The sequence below is a fragment of the Terrapene carolina genome, unplaced genomic scaffold, assembly GCF_002925995.2.
Source record: "Terrapene carolina triunguis isolate 2854851 unplaced genomic scaffold, T_m_triunguis-2.0 Scaffold88, whole genome shotgun sequence".
Lineage (NCBI taxonomy): Eukaryota > Metazoa > Chordata > Testudines > Emydidae > Terrapene > Terrapene triunguis.
In genome coordinates, this window is record NW_020664439.1 from 26,519,484 (window position 1) to 26,547,280 (window position 27,797).

Sequence of the window (27,797 nt, forward strand, 5' to 3'; positions counted from 1 at the left end):
ATGGAGTGGCCAAAGTTTGCTACCCCTACACCAACAGAATTGGCTGTGCCAATAGAGGCAGGGGATTCTGCCTTGGATAGACCACCTTCCTTTGAAAAATCACTTGGATCCTTATTATTTTGTGTTCTCAACTCACCATCTTGGGAGCCAAGGTAAGAAGGGACACAAGGACGATATGCTGCCAGATGATACTTCCTCCCCCTCTCTAGTCAGACAAGCTGCAATGGGAGGAGACAGAGGGGAAGCAGCAGTATGGCATCCCCAGGGCAAAAAGCCCAAGGAGCAGTATTTCCCTGCTCAGTGCTGCATCATGCAAGTGCTTGCTTCTCTCCTACCCTTCGGGCAGATCCGGCTCAGGGGGGATGCTGTACATTGGAAAGGACAGATGGAAACCCAGGAATGAAGGGTGGATCTTTGAGGACAAGAGAACATGTGCCAGATGGCTGTTTAAGCAACTTAACTGGGGATATCCATGGTGCATGAGAAAAGAGTAGGAGTATATCCTATGGGTTGAAGGTATCGTAGCAAAGCAAGAGAGCTTTTTGGAAAGTCAGTGATATTGGCTCTCTAATCCAAAAAGCAGAGACCTATAGTATTAACAGAGATTTTGTCAGTGTAATTTTGTCCTCTCTTTTGACTCAAGCCTACAACATGTACCTGCAAGGCATTGAGCAATATTATGAACTGCCCATATACAGTAGACATGTATCAAGCCTTAAGACCTTCAGTTCTTTCATCATTTTCACTTCCTTTTCCTGGTATTGCTATAAATTGCCTCAACTTATATAGTCTTCTTCTGTAATTAACATGTGTAGGCTACAACTAAACCTGAAGACAGAAGCGATCCAGTTCTGCTGTACAATAAAATGACATTAACAGAACTCCAAAATAACTTCTCTTTGGAGATCATTCATAAGGTGAGTGATTAATATCCCAATATTTTCAAGTCCTATTAGTGCCTGATAAAAGAAACTATGTAATATTAGAATTCTTTTTGAAATAAAGCTTTTATATCTAGAACGGAGATATTTTAAAGTTGAACTATGTACATGAAGTGCTTGAAGTACTGGCTGATTTGATGCCACTAAATTAAAAACAAGGAGGTGCTCTTTTAAAGCCAATACTCAGGATTGCTGGAAGAGCATTGACTAGAGATGGTCACAAATTTTCAACACACATTTTTTTGTGGGGGGGAAGGGGGGGGGGGAAACAACCAAAAAAATGCAGACTTGGTAAACCAAAATGCTTTGTGCATGTGTCGAATTCACCAAATGGTTTCAATTGAAAAAATAAACCCCCAATACAGAAGGTTTTGTTTCAGCATTTTCTAAATGAAACCTTTCATTTTTATGATTCAAAATTACATTTTTAAAATAAAATTGAAGGACATTTCAAAACAAAAAGTGTAAAAAAAAATCCAGAAATCAAGATGAATTGTTCCATTACAGCTTAAACAAAATGTTTTGTTTGGCCCAAAGCAAGTTGTTTTTTTTATTTTTCAGAACAGCCAGCAGCATGAAAAATAAAGTTATTCTCATGTCTCTACATTTGACAGCTAAACACATTATTTTGAGCCAGATTATGGCTGCCCTTGCCCCTGCCATCCCCCACCCACCCCATGGAAAGGTTAGAGAAGATGAGAGAAAATTCTCATTACAAATGAATTCTGTGGGTTTGATTTACTCTTGGCGGGGCAGAAGGGTGAAACTTGCAACTTCTGGAAATACGGTCTTAGCTAATGGTCACTGGAAGAGAACTTGGAACGATAGGCAGGAGTGTATTATTAATTATTTTATATATTAAGTGTTTCAGCCCAAGTAATGTATTTTGAAATACACCTCCTACCACTGCCTGTTACATAGTATCCTTCTTAATCTCAAAGACTGTCAATGACCTTAAATTTTCCCAACCTAAATAATAATTGAATTTAGCTCATCTTATCGCACTTCTGATTTCATACAAGTCACATACACCCACAGATCTCAGTTAAACAGTTACTATACATAAACCATGGTATCAGGAATTTATTTAGTTTGCTCATAAAATATTACTACACTGTTAATTTCCCCATGAATTAAAAATAAACAGCCACCTCTCTCCTGAAAGTCTGTCCAAGAATGCCTCAAAAGGTATAAATCAAGACCAAACCACTTTTCAAAATAAGAGGCAGACTGTTTTGAGTGACAAACTTCCTCAGGTGTCAAAGGACAAAGGTGCTTGTCCTAGATACAGTAACTTTCCTCAACTATTTAAAAAGAGCAGATTTAACTGAACAGGGGGAAAATACTGAGTAGCTCAATTATTTTCTCCAATGACAACCATAGAATCATAGAATATCAGGGTTGGAAGGGACCTCAGGAGGTCATCTAGTCCAACCACCTGCTCAAAGTAGGACCAATTCCCAACTAAATCATCCCAGCCAGGGCTTTGTCAAGCCTGACCTTAAAAACCTCTAAAGAAGGAGATTCCACCACCTCCCTAGGTAACGCATTCCAGTGCTTCACCACACTCCTAGTGAAAAAGTTTTTCCTAATATCCAACCTAAACCTCCCCCACTGCAACTTGAGACCATTACGCCTTGTTCTGTCATCTGGTACCACTGAGAACAGTCTCGATCCATCCTCTTTGGAACCCCCTTTCAGGTAGTTGAAAGCAGCTATCAAATCCCCCCTCACTCTTCTCTTCTGCAGACTAAACAATCCCAGTTCCCTCAGCCTCTCCCCATAAGTCATGTGCTCCAGCCCCCTAACCATCTTCTTCTCTAATTTCCACCCCCTCAGTCTTCACATTGGCCCACAGAGGCTCTGCAGCCCTCTTTTCATCTTGAATACCAGTACAACGGAACAGGGAGTTACGGGCCAATATGGAGATTTTAACAGATCATGTGAACTTCTACACAAAGCAGTGTATATTCACAGTTTTCCTAATGGAAACTGCCATATCATCTACTCACACTGGAAGCTCACTTGGTAAAATGATGAATGGAAAAGGGTTTTGTTTTTTTCATCCTGCAATGGGTTTTTTTGCTTTTTCATCCTGCAACTTCCATTGAGGTTTCTGGTAGTTGAAGGAGTTAAACATCTTCCATGTAGTCTTCAGAGCCACACAGGATAAGCCCAATAGGAGTGTAATGCATGTGAAAAGTATCACATTTTCCAGTGCTGTCAATATAATTGTCTGTGGAAAAGGCCATTACTCTGCCAATATGCTTCAGTACTGACCTAGAGGGAGCATGTATAGGTTGTAGAAGTATATTCTCCATTTTTACTCAGACCTTGTTCTTTGTTGAAACTATGAACAAAGATGCCATGTTGCTGATGGAGTTTGTAGTACAAATACTGTCCCACTACAGAGTGAGACCAGTAACTCATTCCTCATAATACACAAAATGGTCTCCAGCTGTCAACAATTTTTAATAACTACTCCCTGTATGCAGGACAAATTCAATGTTCAGTGAAAGATTCTATAACCTCTTACCAATCCTTTCATCTAGGGTTACCAGACAGCAACTGTGAAAATACAGGACAAGGGGTGGTGGGTAATAGGTGCCTATATAAGAAAAAGTCCCAAAAAACAGGACTGTCCCTTTAAAAACAGGACATCTGGTCACCCTACTTTCATCCATCTAGTTCCTTGAGCAAAGAGCTATTAAACAGAAAACATAATGGCAAGCAATGATATTTCTTATTCAAGGGTTGTTCACAATTACAGAGCATACAGGATTGGGGGCCTATCTTACAGCACCTTCCTCCTACCAGGACGGGTTTTGCTCTTGCTGAGCCAGCTCATTCCCTAGGGTAATTCTGTCTGATGACCTCTCATAGAATCCAGGGAAGCAGTTTTCCACACAGTTAGTTGTTTTTTTATTTCAAGCCTCCTTAACACAAGAAAACAAAACCTCACAGACTCTTCCCTCAATGTCCGTGCAGGCTGAGTAGTCCCTTCCCCAAGTCTGCTCTTCACACCAGTAAGTTCATCAACCCAGAATTTCATGCCTCTTACCTCACAGCCTTAGTAACACAATTGGTCCAGCAGCAGTCTATTGCAAACAGCTACTAGCCCATCAGTTTTCTGGAAGGTACTACCAACTCCTCCCTCCATTTCCTGCTACCTTTTTTTATGAGGATGAACCAATTCAGTGCCAGCTCTTTTTCCCCAGGTGCAACTGGTGAGGCTAATCAGCCAGCCAGCTGCAGGCGTCTGACCCCTGAGGAATGATATCCCTTATACCTTCACAGTTTCAAATTTAACATGTTCACATTTTAAAATAACACACTGTGCAGATTGCATAGGCATTACTCAATAAGAATTTGCTTAATAGAAAATTGCTTTGATAGCTGTTGGCCCAAGCTCTGAAGACCGTGTAATAATGAACAGCAGCACAAGGGAATTTGGGGTTGGAGGCCAGAAGAGGAGGAAAAAAGGCACTTTAATGGTAGAGTGTAACTCACCCACATAAGCCATAGACATGGTCTGTTTCAGACTGTGTACCTTGTTCACATGTGAATGACATGGAATTCTGAGAGGATACATTTTGCACAAGCCAGAATGTGGGATGCCTATGTTCTAGGGTGCTCATCCAGAGATGTGTCCAAACAGTTTGCTTTTATGTAGGTGTGTACCTGCCATTCACAATGGCTTTTTTTTTTATTGTAGCCTGCATTGATCTCATTGTACACTCTCAGTGTAAATACAAAGGCATTGTTTAATTTACTGATATTATAATGTGGTCTCCAAAGACAAGCACTGACCTTGATCTGAGATTTAACTGCCTCTTTACACTGCAAACAGTATTGCTTTCAAACAGATCCTGTTCAAGTATCTCATCTTAGTGAAAATATGGCAGGCTGGGGAGCAAGAGTAAAAGGATTTAGGGTATGTTCCAAAGCCCATTAGAATACATCTTATTGATTTCACTGTGCTGTGTATCAGGCCCTTAGTGCATATGAAAGTCTCAGGACCAGATTATCATATATACCAAGGCCCTATTACACTCCCAGAGCAGTAAAGAGAGGCCTTAGAGTAAATGAAAATAAGGTTCTCAGTGAATTATTAATTTAAAAACTTTTGACGAGAAATTAGAAAAGAAAAGAAAAAAGAAAAGAGCCCCTGAAACTGCCTAAAGTATCATTTCCACTTTTCCAGATTTATTTTACAGTACCATAACCATTTAAATCACTGTACTTTAAAAAAAAACACAAATTCCATATCCTGCATGCTAATTGTCAGCCTGGGATAATATCATTTACGATCCTCCAAAATCAAGTTTTACCATGATAGCTCCAGTTACAGTAGTGTCAATATTAGGAAAACTAAAGTTTAGCTGAAACATTTGTTTCACTCAAACATAATTGAATCCCAAAAAGAAATGGGTAACAATCACATTATTTTATATCTTATTTAATACTTATCCTTAAAATGCATGTTTTTTCCAGCAATTCAACTGGTCAGAATTCATAAATAATATAATGTCAACTGTGAAAATTAATGTCGAGAATGCAGAAGATGTGGTTGTTTATGCTCCAGAATATCTAACCAAACTAAAGCCTATTCTTAATAAATATACTTCCAGGTAGGTATGTCAGGTATGTTTTTAAAATTTGCATTTTATTGCCAATAAGTTCCAAAAGCCTAGAAACATCACCAGCTTATTATTGTTGTTTTATTACACAGAGAAATTCAAAATTACATGATTTGGCGATACGTAATGGATCTTGTAAACAGTCTAAGCCGTAACTACAAGGACACAAGGAATGCTTTTCGTAAGGTGCAGAAATTCCTCTCTCTTTTAAAATTTTAAATATGACTTTTTAACACCCACCAAAGTTAAATGTTTTCCGAGAACCAGCTACACCATATACATTTTGAAACACATTTTGAACTTTGCAACACACAAAGCTGTAGATGTTTGCTGATGCTCCTGCTGGAGTGTGTTTATAATTTGTATGATGTATTCTTGATACTTGGAAAGCGGGTTGGAAACATATTGTTCTAAGATCTGTCTCTGTGTTATTCTGAATTTGAGTCAATCAAGTGAATGCATGATCAGTTTTATGGCAGTACAGTAATATTTTAATGCAAATAACTATGGTTCCTCAACTCCTATTGACTTGCTGCAAGCTTTTCAGCACCTTACAGTATCATGACCCATAGCCAAACATTATGGGCCCAATATTGCTGTCATTAATGGCACAATCCTGTAAAATGCCAAGTACCGACCGGGTCTACACTTAAAATGCTGTAGCACATCAGTGTAAACACTCATTACAGTGACAGGATCATCCCATCACTGTAGTTAATCTACCTCGCTAACATAACCACGTTAAGATCCTTTCCCCTGATTCACCCCTAGCATGTTTCTCTGAAGGTTAGACCATTTGGTCAGTTATTGATTTAAAATTTCACATGTTCTGGAGCTGGAGCACAGAATGCTTGAAATTCTCAGGTGAAGATGCCAGGGCCCTAGCAAAAAGGCCATCAAACCTGTTGCCACCACTTTTTAGAATCTCAGCAGAAGAAGCCTGGCAGATTGCTAGACTGCATATTCAAATAAGCCTCCATCTGTTACAAAGGCAGGACTATGACCCTAGCTCACTGGAGTTCCATTCTGTTCCCTGAGGCCAAACTGTCAGGTTGCACTATCACAATTGCTGCCCCACCAGCAGATCTGTTATTGAGAGACTTGGAAAGGCAGTGAAAATGGCATGCACATTAGTATGGTGATGCATAGCACTTGGAATTGAAATGACTGTACAACTGTGGATATAGTTATTTCCTTTAAAGAAAGGCACTGGCACCTTCCTTTTTCTATTATTATTATTTAAAAACAGAAATTAAATGTTAAAAGTTATATTAATGCAACACTGTAATTGAGAGTTTATGCACAATACAGTAATGAAAGTTAGTGGTATGGTTTCTAATGGAACCATAATGGCCATATTACATATATGAATCTATATTAATGCATTGTAGTTTAGCACCATTGATAATCACATGCAGAGCGGATGAGTTTCCATTGTGTAGGAAGCATAATTTTGGATTTCCAGGGCCAGATTCACCAGTTCATGGTGCCACACTGGTGAGGCCAAACAGACTTAAAAGCAGCTTCCTGAGGATTCCGCAAGTGAAGGAGAATCCCTGAGCAACAAAGAGCACTGTAATCTCTGCTGGCTATTCTAGCCCATGTATATGGGGTGTGGCCAGGTATAAGGGAGCACCCGAGCAACAGCTTCAGCAACAACCCTACTCCCCCCTTTGGTTTGTAGGCAGCTGGTGTAAGATTGAGCAGCACTGAGGTCACTTTCATGGTCTCCCATTGGACTTGTGCTGAGCACAGCTTGGCTGACCTAGTAACTCTAGCCCCCTGATTTTTGGGTATAAAATCTCTACCATAACATGACAGTGTAATTTTTTTTTGCATTTATTTTTGCTATGTCTGCTGCTTTTTGTGGTTAAAAGTGAATCAGCCCCAGCATACTGTGCCAGTATTGTATTACGTGCATATTTCCACTGATGCAGGGTCTAGGTGTGTGTCTGTGTGTGTGAAAAAGGAAGCAAAATTAGAAATAGGGGAATTTTCTATTCTAGTCAGTGGCAGTGTTGACTCACGTAAGAGTCATGGAAAAGCTGCAACAATGCAAGGTCTTCAGGGAAGCCTGTTGTAGACAGTTCTATACTGTTTGCCACTGATAACATTTTCAGAAGACCTTTCGTCTCCTCCTAATTCTTTATGTATTTGTTGGGGTGAAAGGAAGTATCAGCAGTTTTCCTTTTCACAATCATTAATTCAGTGGGGTGCAGGAATTATGGAGCTCTTAATACATGAAGTCCCCGATCTACAATCTTGAAGAGAAGGATAACTGTTTTCTCGCTGAACGGGGCTCCAGGGAGCCACCTGATAATCACAGAGTGACTCCCTAACACTGTAATCGTTTTGTTATGATGTCACACCATCACATCAACATCTCTGCATCATCATTTATTAATGAAATATCATGACAAAATCTTTGCAACATGTACATTGATAGTACAAGATACCAATAGCCTCCCTTCAAGCAGTCAGGGCTGTCCCAAAACTGTGTGGCTCTTGCTGGAAAGGTGGTGTAGCCTGTGTATCTGGGGCATTGACTAGGGGGATCCCCTGCTCAGATACCACCAGTGGCACTCTTATGGAGCTGCTGGCAGGGCTGTGGTGGAAAGCTCCACCGTCGTCCTCTGGGTGTGAATCTGCCGTCTGCTCACAGTGGTCCTTAGTGGAGCAAGGGGTTGCAGTTCAAATCCAGGCACCTGAGGCAGCGATGTGCAGCAACACCTTCCTTATCTCTCCCCTTCATGGCTATTAAGGGTGTTTTTCTACCTCCCACCCCCCCTTCCATGGCTGCTGGGGGTATTGGGAATGTTGCCAGTGACCCCCGTATGTTTCCTCAGATGGGTGTTCAATTTAGAGAGTACCCCTCATCCCCACTAACACTAATGAGAATTAAATGCAGTCAGTGAGGGTAGATTAGACTCCTCCAAAACTCATAGTCTGGCAATCAGCCACCATTCTCCTTCTGTTTATGTTGACCCAAATGTCATTCCTTTATCTAATGTTTATGTTTAACAGGCACTTTATGGCACAACATCAGAAACGGCTGTTTGGCGGCGCTGTGCAAACTATGTCAACGGCAATATGGAGAATGCAGTGGGACGGCTATATGTAGAGGAAGCATTTGCTGGAGACAGTAAACATGTGGTAACATTTTCAATTCACGTAACTTGTGCACCATCCAAGTGGTTAAGTTTATTAGATGATGATTTAATAGAAACTGGCTTCATATTAGAGTTGTAGAAACCCAATTATTGCTGATGTCATTCATTTCATTCCACTGCAGATGCCCAGGGCAAATGCTGTCTTGGGATGCTTGCAGCTGCTCCAACTGACATAAATGGGAGCTGCACCACTCCAGTGTCAGAATTTGTTCCTTGAAAGTACAGTAGCTTTGTTTCATTCCTATACTAATGGCTACCAAGGGCTAGATCAGAAACAGGAAAAGCAAGCTTATCAGTTCAAGAGAATCTGACAAACATTACACAGCATATCATCATGCAGAACTACTCTGCTAATGTTTCTAAGGGTATGTCTACACTACGGGATTAATCCGAATTTAGATAATTCGAATTTGGGAAACAGGTTGTATAAATTCGATTGTGCGCGGCCACACTAAGCACATTAATTCGGTTTTTAACCACATTAATTCGGTGGTGTGCGGCCACACTACCCCATTAATTTAAACACAGTAATTCGGTGGTGTGCGGCCACACTAACCCTAATTCGAATTAACAAAATCGATTTAGGCGCTACTCCGCTCGTCGAGGTGGAGTACAGAAATCGATTTTAAGTGCCCTTTAATTCGAATTAACTGGCTCTGTAGGGTGGACGGGTAAAGGGTTAATTCGGATTAACGCAGCTAAATCCGAATTAAAGTCGTAGTGTAGACCAGGCCTAAGCAAATAGATTTAGTTCCCTCAACCAGTACAGAGGGAACACTAATTGCAAAAGCATAAAATGTTATTTCCCACATTCAGATGTTAATGTTGGGTTAAGAACAGGGAAGAAAATGCTACTCAGCAATATGTTGGGAAGCACCTATGTCAGCAGTCTGTGGTGATGGGATTATGTACCTTTTCCAGGACAGTAAAACAAGCAATTAGCAAATGATGCTAAGAGTGGATGTCAGAGAAGATTAGGAGAAGCCATTGCAAACTACAGCTGGCAATATCATAAAGCAGAGAAGATTACAGAGCGCGGCACTGAATTTGATTACCTTTTCTGAAAACAAACTCTTTTAAATCAACTTAATTAAAATAAATTGGTGAATTAAATATGTAAGGTATATTTTCTCAGTGAAAGGAGGGTGAATTTAGTTATTTAAAACAGTATTTTATTACGGCTAATGATGTGAAAATACACAATTTTTCCTTTGTGGTTATTACAGGGTTATTGTCTAATCATAAATTCTTTAAGATCACTGACCATAACGTCTTTCCCAAATAATTATTTCTGCAATAAGTAATAGCCACTTTCAACTTTTGATTCTTTAAATAACAAAGGTAATTGTTATAATTAACACTTTCCACTTGGAAACTTTGCTTTCTGATAACATTGACCTTAAGATTTTGTTTATTTGTTGCTCAATTAATATGCCATTTGAGTAACAACAAGAATGTACAAAACAGATTATGATTTAGGAAAAAAATGACTGGGTGGTCTTAATGTATTCTGATGGCTTTTCCCAGGTTCAAGAAATGATTACACAAATTCGTGAGGTTTTTATAACAACGTTAGATGAACTCACCTGGATGGATGCAGAAACCAAAAAGAAAGCAGAACAAAAAGTAAGTGAAAAAACAAGTTTTGATTTGTTTTATAACCCTATTGTAAAGAGTGGTAACTTAAATTGACCAAAAAATCTAATCAGACAGTCATACCGTTGCATTTATCTACTATTACTTTAGTTAGATCAGAATAACAGCGATCAAGTTAGTACAATATGGAGATCCCTTGTTTACAAACTATATCCAACCCCATTTCATTCTGAGGGTCAGCTTCCACTCAACACAGCTACAACTGATAAGACTCAGACTCTACCGCACAGAATTTTTCCAGATATTAAAACACATATAATCATAGTTTTTAAAGCTCCACATGTTACATTAGCAGTTTTCAGATTGACTGGGAATGATTGATGAGGAAAGGTTAAAAAAGATAAATATGCATGGTTTGACTAATCCATGGGCTTTTAACTGGGGGCGAGGAGTCACAACCACCCTGCCTTTCCCATATTACTGAATAGAAGGGGGTCTCAGTTAAGTCCTGGTTACAGTGAAGGATCCTGGCATGGAACAGGAGATCCCTGTACAGAAAACTTTGAGAATCACTGGGCTGAGCAGGGACAAAGGGAGTAGATACCCTTTCAAATACAATATTTGTAGACAGTTATAAAGACCAAGATGGAAAGGAATGATTTAAGGTAATTCACTGGGCTAAAATGACTGTAGGAGTAATGGGATGGAATTAAGAAGGGAAACATTTAGACTGAATATTGTGAAAAACTCCTGGACAGCGAGATCTGTAGAACAGTCTTCTAAGGGCAGAGAGAATGTCCTATTGCTTTAGACATTTAAAATTAGGCTGAATTAAACACTAGACAACATACTGTAGGAGACCATCCTTCTTTTGCAGGGGAGATAACCAAATGGAATGATTTCTAATAAGAAACATAAGAATGGCCACAGTGGTCAGACCAGTGGTCCACCTAGCCCAGTATCCTGTCTTCCAACAGTGGCCAGTGCCAGATGCTTCAGAGTGATCCATCCCCTGTTGTCCTGTCCCAGCTTCTGGCAGTCCGATATTTAGGGTCACCTAGAGCATTGTGTTGCATCCCTGACTATCTTGGCTAATAACCATTGATGGACTGATCCTCCATGAACTTAGGTAATTCTTTTTTGAGCCCAGTTATACTTTTGGCCTTCACAACTTCTCCTGGCAACAAGTTCCACAGGTTGGCTGTGCATTGTGTGAAAAAGTACTTCCTTATTGTCGGCTGATTGAGATGAGTGCAGTCTAGCCTAGTGGCCAGAGTCATAGCCATAGTCAGTCATCAGGAACCAAGGGTCAAACCAGAAGGCAGAAACTGAGTACCAGATACAAGGGTCAAGCTGGAGTCCATAGTCAGGAGCCAGAACTGAGGGTCAAAGGAGGTCAGGAACTGGATCAAGCAGGGTAGCAGGTAAGGAGGGGTTCAAGGCACTGTCAGGACAGAAGCAAGGCTGAGTGAAAGGCAGGAGCAGGCATATGGGGGAGGAGGGGAGGACAGTATGATCACTGAGAAGCCAGCAAGCTGCTGCTGCTGACTTAGAAGTCAGCCTTCTGGCCTCAACAGCCAATCAGGTGGTGTCGCTAATCAGGCAGCCTTCTGCTGGTCAGCTGTACTGATGAGTCTGCTTAGAGACTAGCTCTGCTGCAGTCCCTAATTCCTGACACTTATGTTGGTTTTAGATCTGCTGCCTATTAATTTCCTTGAGCAAGTCTAGTTCTTGTGTTATGTGAAGGGGTAAATAACACTTCCCTATTCATTTTCTCCACACCAATCATGATTTTATAGATTTCTATCATATACCCCCTTAGTCGTCTCTTTTCTAAGCCGAACAGTCCCAGGCTTTTTAATCTCTCCTCAGATGGAAGCTGTTCAATACCCCCAATCATTTTTGTTGCCCTTCTCCGCACCTTTTCTAATTCTAATACACCTCTATCTCGATATAACGCTGTCCTCGGGAGCCAAAAAATCTTACAGGTGAAACCGCGTTATATCGAACTTGCTTTGATCCACTGGAGTGCGCAGCCCCGCCCCCCGGAGCGCTGCTTTACCGCGTTATATCCGAATTCGTGTTATATCGGGGTAGAAGTATATATCTATTTTGAAATGGGCTGACCAGAACTGCACACTGTATTCAAAGTGTGGGCGTACCATGGATTTATACAGTGGTGTTCTGATATTTTCTGTCTTATCTATCTCTTTCCTAATGGTTCCTAACATTCTGTTAGCATTTTTGACTGCTGCTCCACATTGAGCAGGTGTTTTCAGAGAACTACTCAGAGTGACTCCAAGATCTCTTTGAGTGGTAACAGCTAATTTAGACCCCATCATTTTGTATGCATAGTTGGGTGTATGTGCATTACTTTGCATTTATCAACAATATTCTAGAGCTGGTTGAAATTTTCCCAATTTTGAGTATTTTAATGACATTTTTCATCAAATTCTGTCTCCAATTTTTTAAAAAAGAAAACCCTGAAAATGGTGGGATTTTTCTACCTACTATCGAGCTGGTCAATTTTTTTGACAATTGTATTTTTTCAAAATTTGGAAAAACCCATTAATTTTTTTTGAAAAATTCCTGTGAAATGTATTACTGCTTTTTCAACAGGCTCTAGATTCTGCAACATATAAAATAACACTGTTATTGCAACATTACAGTCAGGAAGTTCAAAGTTAGTGTTCCCCAATGAGTTTAACCATGCTCCCCTGCACATTTTGCTTTATGTTAGTGTCTTTCATTACATGCTTATGCAATGTAGATGCAATAATACCATATTATATTTATGTACATCCATGGTCATAGAGAACAGTTAGTTACAATCTATATCAACAGTTCAACAATGCAGTAGGTTGGGTCCAAGAATGGTATTTTAAGTAAGGTAGTGTATTGAGCACCTACAGTACACTCTGTACTGTAATTAGTTCTGGATGTTATATGTGCTCAGCCTCTCCAATCTAAGAAACGTTTGCAAGACTATGCAGATTCACATGGATGAATGACTAAGTCCATGACTTTGACTAAAATCATTACATTTCAAACAAACTAATTAGTATTAGGCCTTGGCTATACTACAGGGGAAATTCGATCTAAGCTACGCAATTTGAGTTACATGAATATCGTACCTCAAATCGGCGTAGCTTAGACCTACTTACCGCGGGGTCCACACTATGCGATGTCGACAGGAGCCGCTTTCCCATCGACTCCCTCTACTCTTCTCGATCTGGTGGAGTACAGGAGTCGACGGGAGAGCGATCTGCAGTTGATTTAGCGGGTCTTCACTAGACCCGCTAAATCAACCGTCGATGCATCGATCGCCGCTCGTCAATCCCCCGGTAAGTGTAGACAAGCTCTAAGATATCCAAGTGTACTGAGTTGAGTTACTTATATTGCTTATTTGTGTGCATAGCCAGTCAGAGCATTACTTACAGACATATCAGTTAAACTGGTTTAACAGTTAAATTCATTTTGGCATTTGTATATTGAAAATGTCAGAAAGGATTGCCAAGGAGGCAGTTACTATCATGAGGCTTTTTATAACTTCTGGCAGCAGCATCAAATAAAAATGACTGATCAATTACACAAAGTGATGGACATTGAATGGGTCTGGACTGAAAAGCTTGGATCTGGATTTCAAACAAACACCTCAATGTACAGGGGTATTCAAATCCAAGGGTTGGGTTCAGTCAATGGTAAATGTAGGAGCCTGCTCTGAAATTTGGATCCAGATTCAGATTCTGAAGAGTCTTGTCTTCAAAAGCTGGGATATGTTCAGATTCACGGTTTCAATTTGATCCCATCTCTCCATATAATGTACCTATCCCCGCAGATATTAACAGGACCATCTTGCCTGCCTTGTGTTGAAGTTACACAAATTATAATCATTAATTTAATTTCTGTCTTGTAGAACTATCAGATACTTTGGGAAAACCTTCCATTCACTGAAATCAGGATTCCATTGGAAACTGCTGCTGAGATGTGGGGTCTGACAATAGCATACAGTTTGATCAAAAGAAGCCTATGATAGAATTTCGGTTGAATGGGACACATTTTCTGAATTCTTTTAGAGTCATAAAGCAATTAACCATAGGACTTTACAATCCTTAAAATCCATAAAAGAAAAGGAAAAAAAAACCACCTCAACAAAAACAATATACAATGAGATTGAAGGCTCCTACACGGGTATTTCCAAATAGGTGCCCGTAAACATCTGGTATATTACTAGTATCTGATCATCTCGAAGGTATAGCTGTATTTGGATTGGCATGTAATAGCGAACCAATTTAAATATTATTATGTCCTTTAGGCTACAGCAATTACAGAGAGGATCGGCTATCCAGATGATATCATAACGGATAACAATAAACTGAATAACGAATACCAAGATGTAAGTATCCATAAAGTCATCATGCAAACAATTATTAGCAAAGGCTCTTAAGAGCTAGACTGTGATTGTACTACATGCCTATGCAGGGATATAAGGCGTAAGATTTCACCTCCACATGGGCTAGCTGGATATTGAGTTCGGGATGCAGGAGTCAGGGAGTGGGTACAGCTTAGGCTCTGCACTTCTGCCCTCCTTCCCCCACATGCAGTGTGGCACAGATGACTGATCCAGCATGGATAGTGGTGTAATTTGCTGCTGGTATAGGCCGAGACATGCCTAGGGGATGGTGCATATAAGTGTAGATTCCAATGGCGTTATATCAGCATAGAATTGGAGCAGTGCAATGGAGAATCAGGCTCAGTATTTCCACTGACTGTGTGTGAATTAAACAGCCCTGCTTTAAGTGACTGCAGTTCCATGGAATTCAATGAAGTTGTGCCCATTTACATCAGGATTGAATTTGGCCCTTCATTTGTGACCTTCTGCAAGTCACCTACTGTAAACTGTATCTCAGTTTGTCCATCTGCAAAGTGTGGCTCATAATTCTCTCCTGCCTTGCAGGGATATCGTGAGAGTTACTTTCATTAAAGTATGTAAGGCATGTTGAGATCCTCAGATAGAAGGTGGTGTAGGAGTGCAAAGTGCTGTTAATATTTTTAAAGCTAAAAAAGAATGGAGAGTCATAAAAAAATCAGAATATCTTCTTAAAATATCCTACAGGCCTGATTCTGACATGCATACTCCTGGGGAGCAGCACCTTGCCAGGCAGGTAGCACCATTGATGTGAATTGGGTGATTCCCAGAATAAGGTACTACTCACTCCAAGTAATGATGGCAGAATCCAGCCCTAAATCTACAAATAGGAAATAGTGGTGGCAAATAATGATCCTTTGGGGTACACTGCACCGCTACATTACATTAGCATATGTCCTGGTGCTGATATAGCTGTGATACCCAATGAATGATGTTACAGAGCACTGCAAACCCAAGATCTGCTTTTGCAGTTTAGAAATTTTCATAGGAAATTTATCACTCTGAGTACCATGCTCGAAATGGACTTTTTAAACCCAGTCCCTCTTTGGTAGCAGTCAAGTAACAAAATTGCAATATCATTTTTCTTTTATTTCTCCTTTTTTAAGCTGAACTACAAAGAGGAGGAGTACTTTGAGAACATCATTCAAAGTTTGCTATTTAGCCAAAGGAAGCGGCTGAAGAAGCTCAGAGAAAAGGTGGACAAGGAACAGTATGTATTTTAAATGTCCGTGTAGTGTTTAGCAAGTGTGTTTAAAGTAAGACATAACTGGCTTTCAAGTAAGCGCCTAGGATTGGCCACACTCATCCCCAGCACTCCCCTTTTCACCAGGGCTCAGTTCCATGTGACCAAGAAGTTTGCTGAGCACTGTGCACATTTCTCCACACTATGTGAGCAGTGTACTGACATTTCCTGCACACACTGAAAGCTGAGCATTAGCACTTTGACTTGCTTGTTCACCCTAAGTCAGCACAGACGTTACCAGGGATCTATGTTCTCCAGATGTTCTCTCATTAATTGGTGTTTGAAGATAGATCTGAATTCAGGAAAGATCGGGTGCCTGAGTGTTTATCAAAACAAGAAAGATGATAACATTTATTTTGGTAATATAAAAGAATGCAGCATGTATACTGGTGAGTTTTTTGGGAGCTTGAGCTTGTGGGGTACTGAGTTGAGAATGATACCGGAATAACAGCTTAGAGGCACTGAAATATAATGCAGTTATATAACAAATGCAATCCATCAGGTATACATTTATCTTATAAATATGATCCAGCTGTGAGGCACAGTGAAATCAATGGGAGGTTTGTCTACCTAACTATGCAGGAAATGGCTCTTAATTACTATACACATTCTGTGCAAATCTTATAAGATGAGAAGTCACAAGAAGGAGTTAGGCAAACACTTTAGGTCTGGTCTACACCGAAAACGTAAGTTGACCTAGCTACATTGCTCATGGGGTGTGAAAAATTAACACCCCTGAGAGATGTAGTGAAGCTTACCTAAGCCCCAGTGTAGACATCACTAGGTCAAAGAAAGAATTCTTCCATTGATGCTTAGCTACCGCCTCTTAAGGGGCTGGATTTGCTACAGCAATGGAAAAACCGCTTCCATCACTACAATAAGTGTCTGCACTACAGTGTGGTGTAGCTGCAGCACTGCTGCTGTCCCACTGTCGTGCTTGTAGTGTAGATATACCCTTAGAGGTAGAGAAGCGAATATAAAAAAGCTAAACAATAGGTAGCCCTAAATGGTCATGGGGGCCTCCTACCAACCTGAAATATTACTATGATACTTCACTTAGGTCATTTAATTTAGTGACACAGCATGTAACTTACAGACTGAAAGCAACTGATAGAAGCATTTACATCTGTGCAACTGTATGAGTGCAGCTAACTACTACATTTGTGAACATCCCTCTCTCCAGCTGGCTCCCTTGCAGTGCTCTCTTACCTACTTCTCTTGGTGTAGTTTCATTTACACTCCGCTTTTACAATACACTGCCCTATTACCCAGTTCTCTTGTCTGGGCTCAGCTAAACTCTGCTTTCACTAGAATATCTCGAAGCTACAATTTCATTTTTCAGCCTTTCGCTTTTTTAAAAACTTTCTTTGTCCATCTTTTGAGAAAATGTTCAGGATTGACCAGTACCAGAATGGAAAGAACGTAACTGTTGTGGATAGGTTCAAAGACTGTGATTCACTGGCTAATGCTTCTTCTTGTTTCAGACTAGAGCACAGTTTCTCAAGTTCTTTGTAAATTTTACTTTCTGGTTTCTGATTTAGAGAAACTGCCTTAATGCATCATCAAATTCTGTTTTCTCACCTTTTGTGAGATAATATACTTTGTGGCTATTTGACTGGATCTGCCCCCTGCTAGCATACGAGGACTGTTCCACCAACCCCCCTGGCAAAATGGGGTGAGGATTCATCACTTGAAGAGGGTGGCTAGCATTCACGGGGGAGGGCAGCTTTACTTTCCACTCGAAGGCTGAAACAAGCATGTGCTGTATCTGCCCAGTCGCTGGTTGTTCTGGCCACATCCCTCCCCTGCCAGCGCTTCCCACTTTTTTGGCTACTTTAGCCACTTGCAGGACCCAAGCAGAGAGGGGATTATGGCCAGCATGAATCACCACAAAAGCAGGACTATTCTCATAAGTAAGAGCTGCAGAAGTGAGTTTGTTCAGTTTATCTTTATAGCTGGTTTATAGTTTTTAGCTCAGTTTTGGCAGAGTCCAAAAGATTACAGGTAATCTTTTTCAGTCTGTCACCTTACCACCTTACACTTGGTTTTTGTCCATGGTCACTAGGTATTCACTGTGCACCCATCGGACTGCAGCTTTGCACGGGATACACCTTTTTGGAGGGGACTCTAGTCTGTGCCCCTTTCACCAAGAATCCTGGGCAGAGTAGGCTCCAGGCTCCCGTCTTTCACTACATCTTGTTAAAGGTTGAAGGTTGTTTCATGTCTCTGGGATGGTCAGCAGGAAACTCTCAAGCGGGGTAAGACTCAAGCAGAATTAAAAACACAATCTGTTTAAAAGAGAGAAAAATCATACTAATACAAAAGCAGCAGCCTGCATGACCCATGTATCCTTGTATTCAGTAAGCGTTAACTTAGAGAGGTACCTCTTAGGTTAGTTACAATGTGAGAAATGAAGACATTCCCAGAGAATACATTCTCCTTTCTCCCCTCTCACTACCCATCAAGTCAGCATGTCAGAGACCCCCTCACCCCTCTGTCTTGTGTCTTTGCTTTCTTTTATCTAACTCATAGTCCTCTGATGCTTTCAGGGTATTTTTTGCAGTGCCTTGCTTATCTCACTCTTGTGGTGTTCCTCTTGTCAGTGCCTCTCTTGTTCAGTCTATCATCTGTATCTCCTATCAATTCAGAACTGCATTAAACAATTGCAGTTACTGATTTTCCTGTTCTTTTTTCACATCTTATTACCCTAAAGATATATTCCCCACTGCAATGGCTGCCTAGTCTCTGTTCTGTCTTCACTACCAGGCTTTCTCATGTTAATTGTCCAGGCTAGAATTGTTAAGCTGGATCAAGTTTGGTCTGTTTCTATTCTCTCATGAAGGCCTGGTCTACACCTAAAACTTAGGTCAAGCTAGGTAGGTCGCTTAAGGGTGTGAAAAATTCACACCCCTGAGAGACATATTTAAGCCAACCTACGCCCTGGTGTAGACACTGCTAGGTGGATGGATGAATTCTTCCATCTGCCTAGCTACTGCTTCTCAAAGGTAGATTTACTACGGCGATGGAAAACCCCTTCTGTCACTGTAGCAAGTGTCTATGCTACAGTGGTGTAGCTGCAGCTGTGCTGCTGTAGCTCTTGTAGTCTACACTAGAAAGTTAGGTCAGCCCAGCTACGGCGTGCAGGTGTGTGAAAAATCCACACTTGGGAGCGACACGGTTAAGCTGACCTAACCCCGTTGTAGAAGAATTCTTCCGTCAACCTAGCTACTGCCACTTGGGGAGGTAGATTAACTACAGCAGGGGTCGGCAACCTTTCAGAAGTGGTGTGCCGAGTCTTCAATTATTCACTCTAATTTAAGGTTTCGCATGCCAGTAATACATTTTAACATTTTTAGAAGGTCTCTTTCTATAAGTCTATAATATATAACTAAACTATTGTTGTATGTAAAGTAAATAAGGTTTTTAAAATGTTTAAGAAGCTTCATTTAAAATTAAATTAAAATGCAGAGCCCCCCAGACCGGTGGCCAGGACCCGGGCAGTGTGAGTGCCACTGAAAATCAGCTCGCGTGCTGCCTTCGGCACGTGTGCCATAGGTTGCCTACCCCTGAACTACAGCGATGGGAGAGCCCCTCCTGTCACTGTAGTGAGTGTCTACAGTGAAGAGATACAGCAGTGTGGCTACAGCATTTCTAATGAAGACATAGCCTTACACCCACGTGATAGGCAGGAATAACTACACCGAAGTCAGTGGAGTTCCATGGTATAAAACTTGAGTAAGTGAGAGGCGAATCAGGCCCAAATGATTTTTTATATATGACTCATTATTCATTCTTAATATTCATTTTACTTTATATCAGGTATGAGCCATGCACAGAGTTGCTGATCTTTCACACAGTCCGCTTGTTTATTGTCATTTAAATGATGGACTCTATCACAGTAACTTATTACTTATAGGCAATAAATTATCCAATAGACCATTTACAATATCATCCCACTAGTCCAATGTCTGCTTGGAAAACTTCAAGTAGAATATTAAAGCCTAGTAAATATTAACATTTATTAAGCCTAATAAAACAATTAGGGTTATATTCTGGCTCGGAATATATGGGCTCAGATGTGATGTGAAGCAAAAACCTATCCTCTTATCATAAGCCAGAACATTGCGCCAGATCCTACACATTGCTGAGTGCTACCTCTATGGAAGATACAGGCCTTGATTCTGACCTTTCTCACCTTAATATAACTCCATTGACTTCAAATGGATGTATTCCTGAAGTGTACCAGTGAGACACAGAATCAGGTCTCCAGAGCCAAATTCAGCACTAGTGTAAGCAGGCTCAGCTTCAGTGAAGTCAGTGGCGTTACATCAGGACTGTATTTGAGAACAGAACATAAATGAACAACACAACACATTGGTTTATGGATATGTGAAAGATAGGTACAAGAAACCATTCTTACTAACAATTCAAAAATCCTTTGTGTGTGTGTTTTTTGCTTCTATGTTGATTCTATAAATTAAACTTTTACTGTCAGTGAAATCACAAAGTTGGCTGACCTTTTCATGACTTTCACGTCATATAATATAAATATCAAGTTGACAGTAGACAGACCATTTCTGCCAATTGTATCACCTTTCTCCAGTGAGCACTTAGCCGTGCCGCCCCCAACCAAAATATCCCCTGTTGGGGCTTTATCATCAAGAGATTACTGGGGCAAAGGTATCTTCTGAGGTATTTTTGTAAATTAATCACTGAGGGTGAAATAAACCCCTGTGCAGTGGGCCAGCAGAAGTCACATGCACCACTTACGTTCCTCTTGTCTCAGATCTTAAGTAAGACTTAGCTGATGCATAGGCCTCATTCTGGCCCTCTGTACAGATGTGAAATGTCACCCTTAGCTCCAATACTGCAAGTTAAACGTGTGCAGTACCGATGCTGCTGAAGCTTCTTCACTGAAGGTCTAGTCCTAGGTGTCTGCTTAGGAAAGCATCTTAAACTGAGTGCCAGTGAAAAGCAGTAAAAAATGTCTGACTCTAAAAACGGCCAAGACTTTTCAAGTAGTTTCCAGATGGTAGGCTTGACCCTACAAGGGGAGGAGAGGTTGTCTTGTGGTTAAGGCACAGGATTGAAAGCCAAGAAGACCTGGCTCGGTGACAGCCCTCCTATTTGACCCTGTGCCTGGGTTTCCTTTTCTGTTAAAGGGAGTAATAGTTTCCTACCTCATAATTAATTTGTGAGGCCCCAAGATACAGTGATGAACAACACTGAAATGCTTATAAAGCAAATTGTATGCTGAGCACCTATAAACTCCAGTTTAAAGGAATTCAAGGTGCTTAGTACTCTGCAGCCTCAACCCCTTTTAGATAGGAATATTTTTATAGTAAATAAGGGCTCAGTGCTGCGGTCTTAAGGAAGTACAATTCTTATCAGTTTGACTGGAAGATTTGCCCTGTCAGGATTCCAACAAGGTCAATCAGGGCCAAGGGTCTGAGCAGGGGCAAACCCAAGGCTGGGAGTGGCAGGGGAGTTCATAGTCAGATCCAGGCCAGGGTTAATATCAAGGCTCAGAGTCTGAGTCTGGCAGTGAAGTCCAAATCAAGCTAAGGTCAAGCCAGGAATTCAACAGCAAGGAGCAGGACCAGTCATGGCAGCCACAGAATAACTACAGTGTTGCCTAGGCACTCCCTGGAATGCCCCTTGGGTTTATATAGGTCAGGGAGCCAATCAGGAGCCATGGGGTTGCTGTCTGTCAAACACTTGAGGCAAAACTTTCCATGGTCTGTGTTCACAATGGGTCATGGGAAATGGAGCACAAGTCAGTTATAGCTGCTGCTGCTGGGTAGCAGCTTGGTGTGGCTAGCTGCCTTCGTAGCTCGACAGAACTACATCCCTGTATAATGACCACAGGATCAAGTCCAATATCTAGATTTCTGGACTTATAGCTGATGATGGATCCTGAAAACATTGACATATAAGACTATAAACACAATTTTAAATGAATCATAAATACTTTGAAATCATAATAATCTATGCTGGTGTTTATCACTACTTGAAGATATGCAATCTGGATTCATGATGATTTTTTTGTGTTTGAAATTTTGCCAGTGAAATCTTCTAGTGCCAGTAAAAGGAAATCTAAATATTTTCAGTAACAGGTGAAGGAGAGGGTCACTTTCCTGGTCTGTTCCCATGCCTAGTTGAGCTTGCTGTTACAAATTGTATTTCTAACTAGACTTCTTGTGTGTTTTCTGTAGGTGGATAAGTGGGGCTGCTGTCGTCAATGCTTTTTATTCTGCAAGCAGGAATCAGATAGGTAAGGTTTACTAGCATACTGAAGGTACAATTCTTTAGTGGCCTGGTTATTTGTTTGTAAGCCCTGAAAGTGATATGCACCCAGTAGCATATGGACTGCAGAAGGCCCTCAGTGTAGCAGACCCACAGAGATTTCATTACTTGGGGAGTAGGTGATTGAGGGGCTCTCACACGCGGATGGGGACTCCACATCTTCTGTACATGGAAGAACTGGGAAGTGGGCCATCTCTGCATAGGCCAGCAAGGAACGGAGCTTGGAGTTCAGCTGTGGAAGGGAAAGAGGTGTGGCCAGTGGGGTCAAAGATTACATAGGTCCAGTGACCACAACCCTTGCCTAGGGGATGCCCAGGAGTTGCAGTAACTGTACCAGCCTGAGAGAGGAAGCAGTGGCCTGAGCTGCCCAGGGTTCTGTCTGTAGATTAGAGATTGATTCTGTTCCTTACAACTCTTCCATAGCTCCTTCACACAAAGCCTATTTACTCTAGCTTTAGTCGGGACAGTGAATTTCATCCAGCTGAATAATGGAAGCATAAACTTACTGAATGTATTCCTTACAATCCCTTAACATCCCTTTTCATGTCTTCCTTATGGGCCATAAATCTCCTGTCCTTACATACATGGAGAGGTACCCTTCCCTGGGAGTATTCTCATCTAAATCAGCAGGGCTACTCTCAGAGAAATGTCCTTTTGGCAAGGTAACAGACGATGGCCCTATGTTAAATCATCTTGAAATATGAGTGTAACTCGCTTTAGCCTGTAAGGAGATCTGTTTACACTGCAATAGGCTCAGCTGGCATTTGTCATTTTTTTAATCTTAAACCTACAATCGCAAGGCACATTCTCTAAAGTACGGCTCTGTAAAATCTTGTTGAGTCTGGGGGGTCCTTGGTTCCTATTTCAGTTAAGCATGTGTCATCTGTCAGATGACCTGAAACTCTTGGTCTGTCACGTGTTTCATCTCTCTTTAATTCTTGGTTTCCTTTGTACTGGAAAAAACGAAAATGTCAACCTGACAGATTAAACTCAGCACAAAAACAGCTTAAAGAAGAAGACGACACAATAATAATCAAATAGCTTTAGCAATGCTTTTGAGTATAGCTAGAAACCTGGTAGTATCAGCCTATCAGGCCCACCTTTGGTTATACAGAATTTGGAAATAGAAGAGCAGGGCCATCCGGGGAGGTAGGGGGAGAGGGGAGGGGCAAGTGGGGCAATTTGCCCCAGGCCCCAGACTCCATAGGGGCCCCGCAAGCCCTGGCCTAGCGGGGGTCCGGGTCTTCAGCGGCATTTCGGCGGCGGGGGGCCCTTCAGTCGCTCCGCGTCTTCGGTAGCACTGAAGGACCCCCCGCCGCCAAAATGCCGCCGAAGACCCGGACCGCCGCCAGGTGAATACAAGTGCCGCAGCTCCCGTGCTTTGCCCCAGGCCCCCTGAATCCTCTGGGCGGCCCTGTAGAAGAGAAACAATAAAAAGATGATAAATTATTTTTATAAATATGGAAAAATAGGCTTTGGCTGAAGAAATGAATATAATAATAGTGAGAAAAACCTCTGAGGTCTCCCCCCACATAACAACATACTTTGCAGACACTTTCATCCAAAGATCTCAAAGCACTTTACAAACATTAATGATTCCTCACAACGTGCCTATACCATAGGTCAGTAAGTATTATTGTCCTCATTTTAGAGAAATTTAGAGAAATTTGAAGCACAGGGAGTTGAAGGGGCTTTCCCTCAGTCAACCAGCGATCAATGCCAAAGCCAGAACTCCTAATTTCCCAGCCCTACTGGGTGCTCCCTTACTATTATGTATTTGTTTAATTCTCAAATGAAAGATCTTGGGGCAGAAAATCTGCCCCATTCTGCTCCCTTTACACTAGTCAAGAAACTGCTCACAAGGCCCCTGCTGGACATTGCCCCTGGCAAGGAAGAAGCGACAGTGGGTGCAGAGCAGGTGTAGCCAGCATTTCTGCCTTCCTTCCACAACTCCTGGTACAAGAGGGCTAAGGCACGTCAGGAGCAGAAGGGAGTAGGAAGAAGCCTGAGAAGGGGATGGGTGGGGCACCCTGGGGGCCATAGGCAACTAGTTCAAGTTAGAGCAGCCCCAGCCTGCTCTAACCTGTGTTGGGGCTGGGGCACATATAACTATCATCCTAATAGTCCCTTCACTCTGCTGTGCTAGGTGGGTGCAGCAGAGGACCTGGCCCCTTGTGTCTATTTCAATTCAAGTATCTGTTATTTCTGCTTTTTTCATCTTGGTGCCCCTGGGTAGTATCTTGCTTCATATGGGACACTAAGAAAAGAAGGGACACTCACAAGTACAGACTCTGGCTTTTATAACCACTTATGGAGACACCATAATCCATATATGATTCTTATTACGGCATGAAAATAAATCTGTACCATGTTTAGAAACTAAAGGACCTGATCTCGCATTGCTTGCACAGGAAGAAATAACATGTTACTGGTTTACATATGGAAAGCCTTTGTAGAAAATATTTGACACTTTTGGTTTCATTGCAGTTAAACCAGGGCTGTTTAATATTTAAAAAATAAGTTAAAAAATAGTTTTAAAAATTATGTCACTTTTCTGCAACATAGTCATTGCCAGCAGGAGGTTCAACTGCAATTTGAAACTTTATTCTGGGAATATATATCAATTTATTGCATGGCAAAAAGTGATTCCCATTGCACACTCTGTAAGCACAGCTGCACTGAGCCGAATGGATGCTGTTTTCCTTTCATTTTTCTGGGGCATATTTACATTGCTAACATTTTGAGAGTCTGTACTTTCTACCCAAAAGAAAACAAAAGTTAATGTTACATCTTCGATCATATAAACCCTGCTCCTGCTCTCACTGATTTTGAAGGTCTAGGATCAGACCCAGAATGAAAGAGAATTGGAATTCTAAGGTCAATACTTCCAAGAAGGTTGCTAGTTTGATTGGAATATTTCTTTTTTTAAAAAATTAGACAATTTCAAAATGGTCCTGCAGTCCTAGGTCCACAGTTTTTATTGAGCCAGTTCATATCTTGTTTATACCTCTGCAAGTGTGGCCACATCTTGTCCCTTTGGACTTGCACTCGGAGAGGCACTAAAAGTTTGTAGTTTCTAGTGCACAAGGACTACAGTAATGTTGGCCCTGGCACAGGGAAGGCAGGAGTGACGGGGGTCGGAGGAAGCCTCCTAGCACCCTACACCTGGTGCACCTAAATGAGGGCCAGGGACAATGTAGCAGCCTATGGTGATTTGATTAGATGGGCTGTGCGAAATATTTTCATGAAAATGTGAACCATGCCAAACTTGCCAGTTTCCAGGTTTCATCCCACACTTGAAACTCAGATAATGTTTGCTCACAAATTTTTACAGTTAACTTCAGCCAGTTTCTGTCTTTAAATCAAAATCATGTGAAATTTGCAGTTTTGCACTGCACCAAGTGAGCACCCCTTTGACATGGTAGGGGTTTTTGAACATGGATGGAGTTCAAACCACACAGATTGAAACCAACAGTACATGATCACCCAAACGCTGGCAAAGCAAAACTGCCGCACAATTATCATTAGATACCAGAGCTCCCACAAACAGACTAAGCGCTGAGAATTATGTGGTAACCACAGTAAGAGCCTAACACAGACAACACTCCATTGACTTCACTGACCAGTTATGCTTGGGTAAGGACTGCAGAATGAGGCCAAGGGTGTTGAGGCCAAATAAACATTTTGAAAGTACCTTTCAACATGCAGCATAAAAATCTGCTCACGGAGCTTTGTTTAAAATAGCTTTTGCTTAGTAATCAGTGGAACAGGAGTCATAATTTGGAAGCTTGAAGCTAATGACTGACAGTAAATATGAGCCATAAATTCTTATCTCATCCTTGAGCTGTGGCATGCCACTTTATAATTAAAGCAGAATGATCTTTAAAGTTGATGCTTGAATAGCTTAGTAACACACTTAAGAAGATTTCTTCTAAAGCAGAGCTTTCGGCACAGTGCTTAGGGAATTTAGGGCTCTGTCCTGGTGCTTCAGTACAGCCGAGGGCTGGGGTGGTATGGATCCACATTACCTCAGCAGGACCTCTGGGAGGCACTCTGCCTCAAAGTGAATTCTCCCTAAGCTGTTGGGCGTGCAGGGGGAATGCTGGGAATAGCCCACTACTAGAGACCTTCAGAAGGTGCACCATAGATCCCCCCATGCAGCCAGCTGTCTCTGTTGGTAGGCATATAGGAAGAAGGAGGTGGACCCATGTTCCTGTCGTCTTTGGGGTATCTTGCATCCTAGGAGTGCCTAGAGGAAGCAGGCATTGCGCTTCAGGGACTAGAGCTGTGTTGTGCAGGTGTGCACAGGGCTGGTGTAGTGAAGTGCCTAAGAGCCCGCAGAGTAGCAGGGCACACTCTGGCTCTTGATGCTCAGCAGGACTTGCACATAGTCTCTTTTAAAATCTCCACTCTGAATGTACCTCATAACTTTATAGTGCCTCAGCTAACTCTAGTTAAGTCAGGATTTTGTTATGTAACAGGAGTCATGGAATCAATGCTCTTATAGGAGGGTGGGTAAAAACCCATGAGTCCTGACAGTAAGTCTTTACTGTCCAGCCCTCGCCTGGACAGTCTAAATATATATGTGTGTGTGTGTTTGTGTATGTGTGTGTGTTCGACGATGACATTTTTATGCTCTTTCTTTTTGTGGATTCTGGAGTGACTCTGAAGTCCAAAGCGTGACGTGCATGCTCGTGAGCAGATCGGGCAGACAAAGTCATTGGTGAGCGTCTGGTAGCTACAGCAGTAGTATGATGCTTTTCCCTTGCAGCAAACAATTGATTATTTCTGTCATCTTCAAAGGCTTGGAAAGCTCTGAGTGCTGTGTGTTGCTATGCTGCTCTATTTAACGCAGCCTTCTCAACATCATCCGGTTTTATTGCACCAAAGTGTGTGTTGTTCTTGATGCTGTCCTTGTAGCGCTTTCTGGGGCAGCCTTGATTCCTGTGTCCTTGTGCCAATTATCCATAGAAAATTTTTCTGGGGAGTCGATATTCACGCAGCCTAATGATGTGTCCAACCCAGCATAGTTGGGCTTTTATCAGCATGGCCTTGATGCTTGTGGTATTTAACTTTTGGAGAACCTCCAGGTTGGTAATTTTGTCCTGCCAGTGGATCCCCATAATGACGTGCAGAGACTGCATATGGAAGGCCTCTAGCTGTTTGATATGCCATTTGTATGGTGTCCAGGTTGCACAGCCATAGAGGAGAGATGTGAGCACAAAAGCATTGTAAAATTTTATTTTTGTTGAGAGGGTTATGTTGTGGGATTTCAGTACTTTGCGACATAGCTTTCCTAATGACTGAGAAGCTTTCTCTATCCTGTTCATGATCGCTTTGTCAAGAGATCCATCATTGGAGATGTTGCTGCCGAGATAGGTAAAACTGCCAACTTGCTTTAGTTGGATTCCACTAATGTATATGCTAGGAGATATTGCATGGAGCAGTGAAGATGATTGGTTCATCACCACA

General features: G+C 41.5%; 1 protein-coding gene across 1 annotated transcript in view; it reads left to right on the plus strand.

Moving 5' to 3' along the window:
* The window catches only part of MME (membrane metalloendopeptidase), a 65,661-nt gene that overhangs the window by 19,613 nt on the left and 18,251 nt on the right, over positions 1-27,797 (plus strand). The window contains exons 10-17 of the mRNA XM_026649871.1: positions 816-917; positions 5,436-5,572; positions 5,674-5,767; positions 8,606-8,734; positions 10,279-10,377; positions 14,663-14,743; positions 15,883-15,986; positions 22,235-22,293. Of these exons, the coding sequence (XP_026505656.1) occupies positions 816-917; positions 5,436-5,572; positions 5,674-5,767; positions 8,606-8,734; positions 10,279-10,377; positions 14,663-14,743; positions 15,883-15,986; positions 22,235-22,293 (805 nt within the window). The remainder of the gene's footprint in view (positions 1-815; positions 918-5,435; positions 5,573-5,673; positions 5,768-8,605; positions 8,735-10,278; positions 10,378-14,662; positions 14,744-15,882; positions 15,987-22,234; positions 22,294-27,797) is intronic.